Here is a 14,231-nt window from a genome sequence, read left to right on the forward strand (position 1 = left end):
TGTATTAAAAAAGTAATATCTCTCTACAATAGTCTCTTATTCGTATACTTTATCGGTCGTGCTTATTCATTCAAAGCGGTTCGCAACTCGGGCTTTGTGTAAATCTTGAGGTTTCGTGATTTTCCTGCTTTCTTTTTGCATGCGTTGCGTTCGGAGAGTTGTTTTCAAAAAGTATGATTTTAATGATGCAAAATGATTCCTGAGTTCTGAGTCATGTAGGTAATTTTCTCAGTGTTTCATGTTAGTTATGTGTCAGGAATTGTAACCATTTAAAAGCTCATACATAAAAAATATAAATATTTATTTCGCCGATGGCTACGTGACTTTCTAGGATTAATTAGGCTTGATCGTGTGTGGTACTTAAGCCCGAGATTTATATGTAAATTGTTCTAGAATGTTTAAGAAATATTAATATATATTTGGATCTGTACATGTTCGCTATTACTACCATATTGCCGATAACGCTGTAAAATGTATCAATCTCGATGCATAAGTAATTTAAAAAATAAATAACATCTACAAATACTGTGCTTATGAGCTTTAATTTCAATTTGAATACGCTATCGGAACTATTTGATTTACTTATTATAATAAATAAGTTCCACGGCGACTGCGGCGTCGATAACGGATAGGCGCTGTAAATTCTGCGTAAGCGAGTTATGGCGATTTATTTTACTGCTTCCTCCTATTACAAATCTCATAAAGCAGACACGAAGCTGCTAGGAGGAGATACCGTAAAATTAACGACGTTTTGCGGTTCCATTCACGGTTACCGATTAAAGTTGAAAGCTGTTGAATATCTTTTGTTATGGATAACGGAGGATTCGTGATTGAAAACTATATATAAATAGAAGACGAAATATTTTATTCGCTTTTTCTCTTTTGTTTAAAAATTGTTTATTTTTACTTTGTAACTATTAAAGAGCTTTAGGATTTTTTTCCTTGCACGCGATTCTACTCACGCGAACGTGTCTCACACGCACGCATAAAATGAATCACTGCAGTCAGACGGGACCTGCGTGCGTGTAGGCTGCATGACTTTAAGTGCAGCGCTGAAACTATAACATGCAAGCATTGATCTATAACTAAAGATCCGCCACAAGCGGGCAAAACTTGAAACATACAAAATACGGCAAGTGGTGTAAAACGACTCCAGCCAAGTCCAGTCGCTCTCGCGCGGCGTAGTAATACACACGAATGTCACTGAACACGTTAAACGTCATTATTTTGAATTTAAAGCCTCAAAATGCCTTCTTGTGCAATGCGTAAATGCAAAAATTATGCTCGAAAAAGAAACAAACTTCATGGAATCACCTATCACACGTAAATGAAGAGAAATTATTAAATTTTGTTTATTTTTCGTGTTCGATCCGCCATGATTACGTGAGTAACCAGAAAGAGACAAAGTATGTTTTTGTCAATGAAAGTGATAAAGATGCAAAATGCATGGTCATAGATCAACAGAACAGAAGTGACATTTTATTGAATCTGACGATGTTCATATGTCGTATGTTATAGTTTAAGATCCCACTGCTTGATTTTTATATTAGTGTGTTTTTAGTCAAAATATAACATTTTATGGTTTATTTTAATAAAATAAAATCGAGATATGGGAAATTCTGTATCCTAATCTTTAAATTTCCTTCGATACCTGTGGTAAATAATAAAAAATATTACCATAAAATTTATATAGGATAGTATACGGTATTTTAAAATTTCATTAATTGAATAAATATTTCAATCATTAAGGTCGTATTTCTTCCTTAACCTAAACGTAATTTAATAAACAATCTTTGTATAGCCAGAAATTAATCCTCAAAAAAACCACGGTAAAATTAGAATCTTATATATAAAATTCTCATGTCACAATGTTAGTTACTCTGTACCTACTCCTGCGAAACGGCTTTACTGATTTTCACCAAAATTTATACGCATATTCAGTAAGTCTGAGAATTGGCTACTATCTATTTTTCATATCTCTTAAGTGATAAGGGTTGTTCACCCTTAACATTTTTTTTATTTATATGGCAACACAATGTTTGCTGGGTCAGCTAGTACATTTATAAAATTTACACAACTTTGCAATTAATGGTCGTGTGTAAAATAAAACTGATAATAATAAACATAGATTAGTAAAGATACTTCGCCGCCTTGAAATTGAAATAAGCCACAAACGGCTTAATAGTAAGTTCTTTTTTGAATTCTTGACAAATAAAAACATTTTTAGAGAAAATTTAAGAATAAATAACTAATACTGCGTAATTTACATAATAAATAAATAATTATTTCAAATATTTTAGAGACATTTTAGCACGGAGACGTGGCAAAACTTTTTTACGCAACTATTTAAATTCTCAAAACTGGGTACATTTTCTTGTTAGGAGTGAGTAATATTTACTAATCTATGATAATAAATATAAACAATTTTTAAATCGTATATTTTAAACCAGTCGATACGTCTGTATAGATCCATTCTTTCAAATTATATTTTTATATAATAATAATTTATTTAGTTAAACTGTACTATAACATTTCTACGTAAACGACATACTAAAACTATCATCGACAGTTTTGGACATTTTTTACCTTCTGTTCCATTATTTCTTTGTCTTTGACAAGCATGCGGATCAATGGGAAAGCCACCATACGTCCCGTTTTTACGGGACAGTCCCTTTTTTCGATGCTTCGTGCCGTTGTCTCCGAAATGAACCGTTGCCATTGTCAATTAAGTAACAGTAAATAGTATAATTGTGAAAAAAAAAACATGGGGTGCTCCATTTATCAGTTTTCATAAAGCGCCCCACATTTTTTGCACAATTATACTATTTACTGTTCCTTAAATGATACCTATATTGAAAATTATTTTCTACTTTTTAGTTAATTTTATCATAAAAGCGTGTTTTTTATTATTTTTAACTATATTTTTTCAAGTAAAAAGTATTTGACATAAAAAAATCGATGTCCCGTTTTGACTGAAGTAATCATTGGTCACTATATTCCATGGTCAATATTTACGTTTGCGTACACTTGAAACGCAGGGTCAAACACTAGTTGTCTTTTTTTATCACATTGTTCTAATAGCTCTGTCCCTTATAGAACATTTGTCTATGTAGTTAAAGGTAAGTAAATTAAAAAACGTGCATGTGTGCTATCAAAGCAGTTTCGCTCAAGTTTTCTCTTAAGTTAGTGGGCGTATAACGTGTCTAGTATAAAATGTCATTGCATGCAAGTGGCTAAGACATGGACGCGGGTGTAAGCCCGCGTGGCAGGAAAAAGAGTATTTATTTAGCAATAAAAAAATTGGGCGATTAATGACTTGTCTAATTCTGATGACAGGGCAAATACTTCTCACTTAGAGGATTTCATGTTCATTCCATTGTAACAAAAGTCAAAGAGATAAAAGCATACGAAGGTGTGAGTACGTGTAAATCTTAAAAGTTTTTCATTTTCTGTAAAACACATAAACCGTTTTAATTGCCTAAATTCTGAACGTTATTCAAAAGTTTGTCAAAGCTTCGATCATAACTCGTCCCTTCTAAAAATATTTGTCCCAAACTTTCTCCAGTTCCGGAGTCAATTATAGTCAACTTTGTTAAGAACAATTCAAACCAGCTGGCTCGTGTATTTAAACTACCTACTACTGACTACTTAGGTTTTCAATGTATTAATTTACATTAAATTAAAAAAATAGAATATATACCATAGTCTACATATAATTAGGGAAATATAAAACAGTTAAGTGCCCCTTTTTGTCTTTTATCAACCGATTTTTTTTATTTTTTTTAAATAATTCTATTCTGATTTTTTAATTCTGATTTTTTTGCATTACAATTTAATGCAATGAAATAAGAAATCATTAAATTCTCAACTTAAAGACTTCTTATTTCATTTCAAAATTTTGCCATAGTTCTTCTATGGCAAAATTTTGACCATCAGGCGAACGCTACTAAAAGTGAAACTGCTATTTGTATTTGCAAAATATTATATTGTATTTTCTTAGAATTTTCAACACCAATAAATAGGTATTTAACAAAAATATTTTAACACTCATAAATATGTTTTTACATATTCCGAAGTACATAAATACGACATCATTTACAATAAATACTTACGTTATTACCCTTTTTAACTCTCTGTGACCTTAATGATTTTTATTAAGTACATGTTTTGGCGTTCCGTGTTTTCAATAAGTGGTATGGAATTTAGTTCGAGATATTAAGAACGGAAGCAATCAAGATACGGATGAACTGCTATTTTATGGTCGTTGTTCTGAGTAGCAGATGCTATAATGTTGGTTTATATACTGATAGTAATTTTATGGTGATTGAATTTGGATTTTTTTATTTACATGTAAAGGCGATATAAATTTTCGTCGTTCAACTACGAAGGCACCAGCGCCACTTATACGATGCGATCTAACATAGTCTTTAGGGGCAATGCATCTGTGGTTGATCTCTGGCAGAACTTAATCTTATCTGGGTTTGTTTATGGAATATTCATGCAGCATTATGTTGTCATTTACTATCAAGGGGACTGCATGTTCGTTTGCTACGTCTATATTATGAAAATGGTTATGTGTGACTAATATTAGGTCGTTCAATAAGTCCCGGGACTAACCCAGAGATGGCACGATTCAGGTCAAATCAACCTTATTTTTTAAAAGTACCAACCTTCAAGTGACATGTGTCAAAATTTCATGTCAATCGAACCATAAACAACAAAGCTACTGTGGTGAGAGTGACGCTCCTTTTGCATTTGTTCAAAAAATGGAAAAAAAACGAATATCGTGTGTTAATAAAACATTGCTATTTAATGGGAAAAAATACCGTGCAAGCTCAGCAATGTCTTGAAAAGTGTTATCCAGGCTCTACTCCATCGAAAACAACGATTTGTCGGTGGTATGCTGATTTCAAACGCGGTCGAACTGATACAAGTGATGCAGAACGCTCGGGGAGGCCAAATGAAGCAGTAACTCCGGGAAATATTAAGCAAGTTTTGAAAATAGTGATGGATGACCGCAAAACGAAAGTTTCTGAGATTGCTGAGATCGTGAACATATCGACTGGAAGTGCGTTTACGATTTTACATGAAAAATTGGGCATGAAAAAGGTATTTTCCAAGTGGGTGCCGCGCTTGCTCACAGTTGAACAAAAGCAACAACGAATAGACGATTCAGAGACCTGTTTGGCACGGTTTACTCGCAATAAACAGGACTTCTTGCGTCGGTATGTGACAATGGACGAAACATGGATCCACCATTACACTCCAGAGTCGAATCGGCTGTCAGCTGAGTGGCGTGCAGCCGGTGAGAGTCGTCCAAAGCGTCCGAAAACGCAACAGGCAGCTGGCAAAGTCATGGCGTCCGTTTTTTGGGACGCGAACGGTATAATTTTTATCGACTACGTTGAAAAGGGAAGAACCATCAATAGCGACTATTACATTGAGTTATTGGTGCATTTGAAGGACGAAATCGTGAAAAAACGACCCCACATGAAGAAGAAAAAAATCATCTTTCATCAAGACAATGCACCGTGCCACAAATCAATGAAAACAATGGCCAAATTGAACGAGTTGGGCTTCGTTTTGCTTCCCCACCCACCATACTCTCCAGATCTGGCCCCCAGCGACTACTGGCTCTTTGTTGATCTCAAAAGGATGCTCCAGGGAAGAAGATTTGGCTCGAATGAGGAAGTAATAGCTGAGACTGAAGCTTATTTTGAAGCCAAGGAGAAATCCTTCTACAAGCATGGTATCGAAAAGTTAGAAAAGTGTTGGAATGATTGTATTGCACTTGAAGGTGATTATGTTGATGAATAAAAAAGATTTTTTGGAAAAAAAACGTGTTTTTCCTAGTTAGTCCCGGGACTTATTGAACGATGTGTTATATTACCATGACAAGTGTATTTTACTTCATGGAAGGTCTCTTTACCTTGTAGGTACATGTCATAAAAACAACATTACTTTAATACGATTTTAAACCTATTTGATTTTCTACTTAAAATTTAAACGACACATGTGCTAATGCAATCTGCCTTGCCACGCTCATTAGGCCCGAGAACAGTTTAAACTCTGTATGAAAAAAGAATTGTCATTAACCTACTTTTTGTTCCTCTGCGGATAATGATCTCGAAGTTATAATGATGTTAGTATTGGATTTCGTAAAGGATGCATTTTTATTTGAGTTATTTTTACTCATGTATAGTATTTAAAAATCCACACACATCAATTCTATGATTTGAATATCAAAGTAAAGAATGAGAGGAATGCAGTAAGTTTATTTATTTACTTAACAAAATCCACATCTACTAAAACCTCGCCATAAACCATAATGTGCAATAAGGACCAAGTTACTGTCTTAAAATCACTGTCTCGTATGTCCGTTATTAATAAATAACCTATCGAACGTTTTGCCTATTAAAGATCAAAATTTGACAGTCAAATTTCGATCTCTGGTAGCGTAAAATTATTACCTAATACCGCCTAAAGTACCTAAAATTCTACTCGCAATTAAATTTTCATACACGACACATGACACAATCTTGTCTCTACCATACATAATTGAGTAATTAGCAATTTATAATGTATGTTGAATTAAAGTATCAATGAATTGCTGATATTGTATCCCTTTGGTCGGTCACAATATTACTGAGTTATTGATTTGGAAAGACAACTTATACAGAGAACAGGCAGAGAACATTATGATAGTAATCGATCAGAACCGCTAGATGGATCGGCGTAAGCTTAGAATATTGGCACTTTAGAAAAACTAGAAAAATATACAATGTTTTAACAAAAGCAAGTGTTTTGTACTATTTACATGTAGTGTGTAAGTATCAAGTAGTGGCATTAAGCGGGCGTGTCGCCCGGCGGGGCGTGCGCCCGGCGGCCGCCGCGCAGCTTGTCACCAGCTCCTAACGACGCTTTTACGACCCGCACCCGTCCCACTTGTGGCCATTTGCAAAACCTTGTACTTAATGCTGTACCAGACTCCCGGCTACCGTTTTTTAGATGGCCACTCGCTCAACAAATGCTTTATCCAGCGTTTTATTACTCGCTTACATACGTTACGCATTAGGACCAGGCGAGTAAACTCATGGTCACTCCTGGAGTGCTACGTGTTGTGTTATGGCGTCAGTGGAGTTATTTATAAGCGTTTTATATGAGAGTGCGCATTAACATAAAAACGTTTTACTTACTGACACATTTTTCGCCTCGAAAACCGCAAGGCGGCTCGGAGAGTGGCACCCGCCCGCCGGGCCATTTCATCTCGCGAAGCAGTCTCACTTCCTGCCGGTAAAAGCATACTTAATGTAATAATCGCGACATTAAAGAAGCTCTCCTGTGAATTCATTGGTGTTTTCCCTAGTGAGATTATTCAATAGCTGGCGGTGATATTAGCATTAGGTAGCCTTTTTGTTTCTTTCTTTTAGCATAAATATATTGAGGTTTAAATTAAAATCCTCAATATATTTTTGCTAGAAGATGTCTAACATCGTTAGAATAAATTTAATTGCCATTCAACTTTACAAATATAAAAAATTGTAGGGGCTTGCCGGACGAAGTAGGTACATATTTAATTCAGACTACAGATTTACGTGCTAATGTTTACATGCAGAAAAACAGTTAAAGTCATGCAATCAGTCTTCTCTCTTTGCTCATCGTAATTTACTTAGTGTTAAATCAGTTTTTGTGTAAGATTTTGATCATTATACTAAGTAGGAACTAATTTGTTAAACAGAGGGAATTATTTTAGCCGTATAAGTGTTCTTAAGTAGCCCATTGTAGCAGCTGTGACTCCGTTTTTAATCAGATAAACATTTATAAACATTCACCTGTGTCAGACGCAACAAGTGCAAACAAACCGGTCTTGGATTAAGGATGTTGAAAAAATAACGATATATCGATACGTCGATATTTTTATTTCGATGTATCATCTTTTTTGGCCTATACATTTGGATCCGATACATCGATATATCAATACAAAATATCCAGTATCGAAAATTGTATAAAAAAAGATATATTTTTTTCCAGCAGTATCTATTGCTATCCCACAATATTTTGTAATTTTGCCTATTAAAAAGGAATACTTAGTAAATTCAAATAATATTAGGTATATTGTATTATATTGTATAAAAACCTATTGATTTTATTGAATTAGGTTGAAAAAAATACATCATTATTTTAAAACCACTAAATATTTTGAAAATTCGTTATTTTTCTTCGATATATCTTCGCCGATATCGATATATTATTTTTTATCGATATTTATTTTCACTTCCGACATCCCTACTTGGATTCATGTTATTGCCAGCGCTTTTTCGTGAACCCTGCGAGTAACAGGACATAATTTTGATGCGGTGACAGTCTGAAGCTCGGTTTTGTTTTAAGATTACAAGGTGATGGTGGGAAACATTACGTTTGCATGCAGAATTAGAGTCGTATTAACGTTGGCTTTTTTAAATTACTTTTTAAATGACAATGTTTTTAAAGAAAGTACTTGTAAGTTGCAGTGACTCTTACCTTAAATCTTAAAGTTACGCAGCTAAAAGTTAATATTAAGACGTTAAATGATAGAATAATTAAGCTCACAATCAAACTCTCTTTTTAGGTACATACCTATTTTCCGACAATATGCTAAATATAAAATTATAGAGTCGGTGATATTAAACGTACATACGATATCTACAAAACATTTTTGTTTTGTTTTCGAAATATTTGTCATCACTATTAATTAAATGAAGATTAATTAACAGATATCTTTAATGAAAATTTTTGTGGCAAAACCTTGAGATTTTTTGTGTTAATTTTAATTCCTTTCTATTCTCTAACTAAAAACGATTAATCTTTGAAATTAGAAAGTTCGAGCAGACCAAACTAAAATATTTCTAAATAACTCTACCTAAAAATAGTTTACCGGTGTAGATTTGTGCAGCACTCCGAGAGGGTAGAGTCCCGGTGGGCGCGTCGGGTCCACGGAGAGTAATGTGTAGTTGCCTTCCGCGTCACCGTTATCATCCATGTGTATCCAGTACCTGGCCATAGTTACATCATTATATTATTTTGAAAATGATTAATGTCAAAACAGAGAGTAGATTATAAGGTCTTTTTTTTAATTATCCAATATTCTAAGCGAATTAGCTAACTTAAAGACTATTTATAATAGTACATTACGATACGCGTGGCCTAAGTAGCATATTATTGCACGGCGTGAAGTTGCTAAACGCCGTGCACATAATAGGCTACTTATGTCACAAGTATCGTATACTATTTTATAGTTCGTGTGACATAAACCCGCTTATACTTTTGAATATGAGAAAAATTGATAATTATTTTGAAATAAAGGAAGGAAGGAATGATAATTACGTAGGAATTATTTATTGTGACATTTAGACTTCTTGGTACGATTTTTTCCTAATTAAAATAATATTCACGTGTGCACAAAACAGAGGATTGTTATCCTACAAAAAGAATTTCCGATTTGATCTAAAGCTCAAACTATCTTAAATATTAAAATGTTTGAATTATGTTTGAATTTTAATGTTTGTCTTTGCTTGCTTCCATAGCCACACATCTTATTACTGTTATAATAATAGTTGCATTCGCGTTTATTAACATGTGTAAAAACTGAATACGACCAAAGACCGAGAGTGTGCAGCGGAAACCTAATTTTGTACAATGTGCCTACGTGTCGCATTTTAATAACCCCACATGCCTTGCCATTGTACTGTGTGAATACTCTTATTCTCCGAAATTTACGACCACTATCCTTAGATGAGTAAAATATATAGATAGCTTACTTCAAGAGTTACCAACAAGAAAGTGTAACCAGTTTTGAGAATTGAAATTGTTGCGTAAATAAAGTTTTGCCACGTCTCTATGCTAAAATGTCCCTAAAATATTTGAAATACTTATTTACTTAATATGTAAATTACGTAGTATTAGTTATTTGTACGTACATTTTCTTTAAAAATGTTTTTTTATTTGTCAAGAATTCAAAAAATAACTAACAAATTAGTTTTGTGGCTTCACCCAATTTCAAGGCGGTGAAGTATCTTTCTATTTTACTTATCAAAGCCACTATCACAGTTTTGTAGCGCGTCCACGCACGCCACAGGCATATAAATATGACGCAGACGTGTTATGTAACAGAGGCATACGATTCATTCAACTTACGTCTAGTGTATTGACATTATAATAGTTTCACGTTATTCGACCGCCACCTGTGGATTTGTTCGGGGAACGAATTAGCATACGCCAAACGCGAATTATGATTGATAATCAAAGATTGCGCATTTAACACATACTTATATAGGTACTAAGTGCGTTGAGTTGTGATTATTTTATCCAGGCTGTCAACGGAAATTCTAATTTTGTCAAATGGAATCGTTTTTTAGAACGACAGCATTTATTACCGGTTATACCGGATCAACTTTTATAATCGAATTTTCGAACAGTCGAAATTGTAAAATATTACATAGATATACTTATTCGTTTTTGCTTAGTTGGCGGATAAGGTGTATATGTAATCCTAATATAAATAGGTGTATCAATACCAATAAGTTTGTAGGTCCTTTCGTGGTCGTGTTCTGGAAACATAATTGCCCATCTATTCTTGCTTTACAACAGCAGCATTAAGCAATGTTTGAAAGGTAGTAAAAGAGATATATTTATCTTTATAACGACTTTGTAGACTTTATCAGAAAGGGCATTTGTCTTATTTCAGGCTAACTACAGATGCCTATAAGCTGCTATAACTATTACATACTAGCTGACCCGGCAATCTTTGTACCGCCTCAAAATCTAATTATCAAATATATTTCATATCAAATATAGCCTATGTTACTCGTAGATAATGTAGCTTTCGAATGGTGAAAGAATTTTTAAAATCGGTCCAGTAGTTTTTAAGCCTATTCATTACAACCAAATAAACAAACAAAGATTTCCTCTTTATAATATTAGTGTAGATAAGATGGACTACATGCTACTTTTCTATTTTTACATAACAATAAATACGTAAGCTAGCTTTAAGTATTTACGAATTGTTTATAATAAACAAACATACACATTAATGATAGGAATATGTTTTAACTGACCCCATAACACTGTGATAAGTGGTGTTCCTCATACGAGCAGCGAGTGCCCTTCCATCCCTGGGTTCCTCACCGGTCTTCAGCGCCTCGACCAGCGCGCGCGCATACACCCACACCGCGTCGTGGAGCCACGCCGCTTCTACTGGTATCTAAACAAAGACGACATCATTAATCTTTGACGTTAATTATTAATAAATAATCATTCTATCCAATGTTTGTATCCAGATTTGTCAATTTTTAGTCGGTAGAAAATGTCAATACTTTCAGTCAGTCAATATTTTCAGTCAGTTTTGATTTTTTGTAGGCAAAACATTAGATAAATTGATGATTATTAACGAGTTTTATTCATTATCGTCATCGACCCATTGCTGTACCACTTGAGGTACGGGGTGTCCTCCTATGTGAAGGGTTTAGACCATACACCACCACGCTGAACAAATGTGGATTGGTAAACTTCATCAACTTTTGAAAACTTTTTTATATTCTCTCAATCATATAGGTTTCTTCACAATGATTTCCTGCGCCGTTAAATGTAAAGAATATGCATTTATTGTCTACAAATAACATTCCGTTGATATCTGAAACGTATTGAATCTGGATAAACATATCGAGTTGCTGCGATGTTTGTTCCTAAAGGAAGCTTCGATATGAGTGAAGTATTTAGATTTGTTCCGAGCAGTTTGTTGTTCACTATAAATAACAATTGGAAATAAAGGAACATTTTTATAATAATAGATGGATTTTAAATTTTCACAATGTATGTACTTCAATTGCTGCTACGACAAATACTAAAAATAAAAGAAATCTGATGGAACGGAATCCTCCGGGTGCGTTCAACTTCTTTCTTTCTTTATCAACCATTATTCACCCAATGGTGGGTATAGGTCTCCTCCGAGTTCGACTCGCAATTTGGCCAATTATTCAGAGATACCCATATCTCATAGTGAATTGTTCCGGAAGTTGTTTCGTTGTAAATGTAATTTCCTTTACAACATTCATTAGGTATTTAGAGCGACACTCGTAACGTTATCAATCATCCGGTCTTCCAAGAAACTAAACAAAAGGCTTGCCAAATTTACTTATTTTTCTTACTTAATTAGGTTTTTAAGCAGAGTACACTCCTGAATAACAATTGGCTGCCTGCAGCCTATATATATTCCACTATTAGGCAAGTTATTTAAGAATTTTTTCGTTTTATTGTTACTTGTTTTCATCACACAATATAAGGTCATTTGAAGTTATTATAAGCTGTTTACAGTATTTATATAGAGTGCATATTAGTACATACGTGTAAGTATTAAAATACTAGTACTGTTTAATAAAGTTATTGAAAGAATGCGCTGTCTTATTCGACGATACCAAAAATAATGAGATTATTTTTAAACCGAATCATATCACAGCATTTCTCTAGGTATACGAACTATTGTTTCAACATATATCTTACACGAAAAAGTATTGTAGACTAACAATAGGATGGGAATAATGATGCATATATTAACATATACATTACATAGCAAGATGTGAAACCTACATTTATAAAATTCTTGTGTCACAATGTTAGTTTCCGTACAGCTCTGAAACGGCTTTAGCGATTTTCACCAAATTTTATATGCATATTTAGTAGGTCTGAGAATCGGCTACTATCTATTTACATACCCCTATGTGATAAGGGTTTATCACCCTTGACATTTTTTTATTTATATGGCAACACAACGTTTGCCGTGTCAGCTAGTAGGTAGTTTATAAAATAAAAGCTTCTAATAACCTTCCTTGTAGATTTTTCTCGGCAATAATTTTATGCAGTTTAATTAAATCCAAGAAAATGGGGATACAGATATATTCAGCCGATCCGTGTTATGGGTTATTTATATTCGTAGCGCATGTTGCGAGAAAATTAATTAACTCTGTTATTAGGTCGGCAACGCAATGCGAATTTAAAAACCTTGAATGCAGATTCTACGCATCGCTTTTGCGCATTATTACGAGTATTTGGCTCCATCATCTGCAAAATCGGGATTTAAATTTTCGAAGTTATGCGCGTATTACAATTTAGCCATCACTTGCTTTGAGGTTGGAGGAAAACATCGTGAGACATACCAGCATAGGGTTGCTTAAAAAGTTCTCAAAGGGTGTATGAAGCCTACCGGATTGCACTTGGTGAGTGTAGTCAAATATGACGGAAAAGTATGGAAGAAGTCTTATGCACGTCAGTGGGACATAAATGGGTTGAAGACGACCAAAAGTATGTGACCCCGTTTTTCATATGCGTAGTTCTGTAGTGCCGACAGGTAGAGTAGAAAGAATTTATATATATTTAATTACATTTTAAGCATTATTAAAAACATAAACATCTTACCACTTTGCCGCCTCCTAACTGAATCAAGGGGTTTGTGAAATTGAAAGGTGGCATCTGAAGCCGTCTATTGACTTCCCTGGCGAACACTGGGTAAGACGGTGAAGGTGACGGTGTGACCGCTAAGTAGGAGCGAAATGCTTTGATGGTCTTCGCTTCAGGTTCGTTCCTCAGTGGGCCAACGAGGTATCGAATAGCTTCTTCTGGCTCATACTTCTCTACGTCAACGCCGATGGCTGCGTATTCACCTGTTGGAAAAAGTAGATTAGAATTGGCGATAGATATTGAATAAGCTTTTTGAAGGTGGTAGAACCCTTTGTGGTTCGACTCCGGCGGCACCACCGCCTCACCTATTTCTACCTAATAACAGCAGTGTTAGGCGCTGCTGTGTTCTGGTTTGAAGGGTGTGGTAAGGGAGACAGACTTATCCGAGGCGTTCCAGCTTAGTCCTCAGGGGTAGCGGCGCACCTGTACGCACACGACCTCAGACAGGAATATCTAATCCTATCTGGGTTGATTACAGATGTCCATGGGCGGCAGTAGCCACTTACCATCAGGTGGACTGCATGCTCGTCTGCTACTCTTATATTATAAAAAAAAAAAAAAAAAAAAAAAAGCTTTTGAGAAAAAATGAAAGTTAATCATATTTCTGAGTCGTTCGACGTGTTTGTACACATTAATATTTGGACTTGTATGCCGAAATAGAGATTAAAATATTGAATGTTTCGGACTGCTCGTAGTTGGTTTCGACGCTTTCGATGGCATGGCTTAAAATATTTTATATAAAA

The 14,231-nt window shown here is 34.5% G+C and overlaps 1 protein-coding gene across 3 annotated transcripts in view; it reads right to left on the reverse strand.

The window, feature by feature from the left end:
* Positions 1-14,231, reverse strand: part of LOC140753046 (guanylate cyclase 32E) — a 71,591-nt gene that overhangs the window by 21,611 nt on the left and 35,749 nt on the right. For all 3 annotated transcript variants that reach the window (XM_073087411.1, XM_073087412.1, XM_073087413.1), the window contains 4 exons: positions 13,447-13,691; positions 11,094-11,239; positions 8,915-9,032; positions 7,197-7,287 (listed from right to left, as the gene is read on the reverse strand). In XM_073087411.1, coding sequence (XP_072943512.1) covers positions 7,197-7,287; positions 8,915-9,032; positions 11,094-11,239; positions 13,447-13,691 — 600 coding nt within the window. The remainder of the gene's footprint in view (positions 1-7,196; positions 7,288-8,914; positions 9,033-11,093; positions 11,240-13,446; positions 13,692-14,231) is intronic.

Source organism: Epargyreus clarus, unplaced genomic scaffold (genome assembly GCF_041222505.1).
Source record: "Epargyreus clarus isolate Ecla_fem2 unplaced genomic scaffold, WU_Ecla_fem_2.2 ptg000026l, whole genome shotgun sequence".
Taxonomy (NCBI): domain Eukaryota; kingdom Metazoa; phylum Arthropoda; class Insecta; order Lepidoptera; family Hesperiidae; genus Epargyreus; species Epargyreus clarus.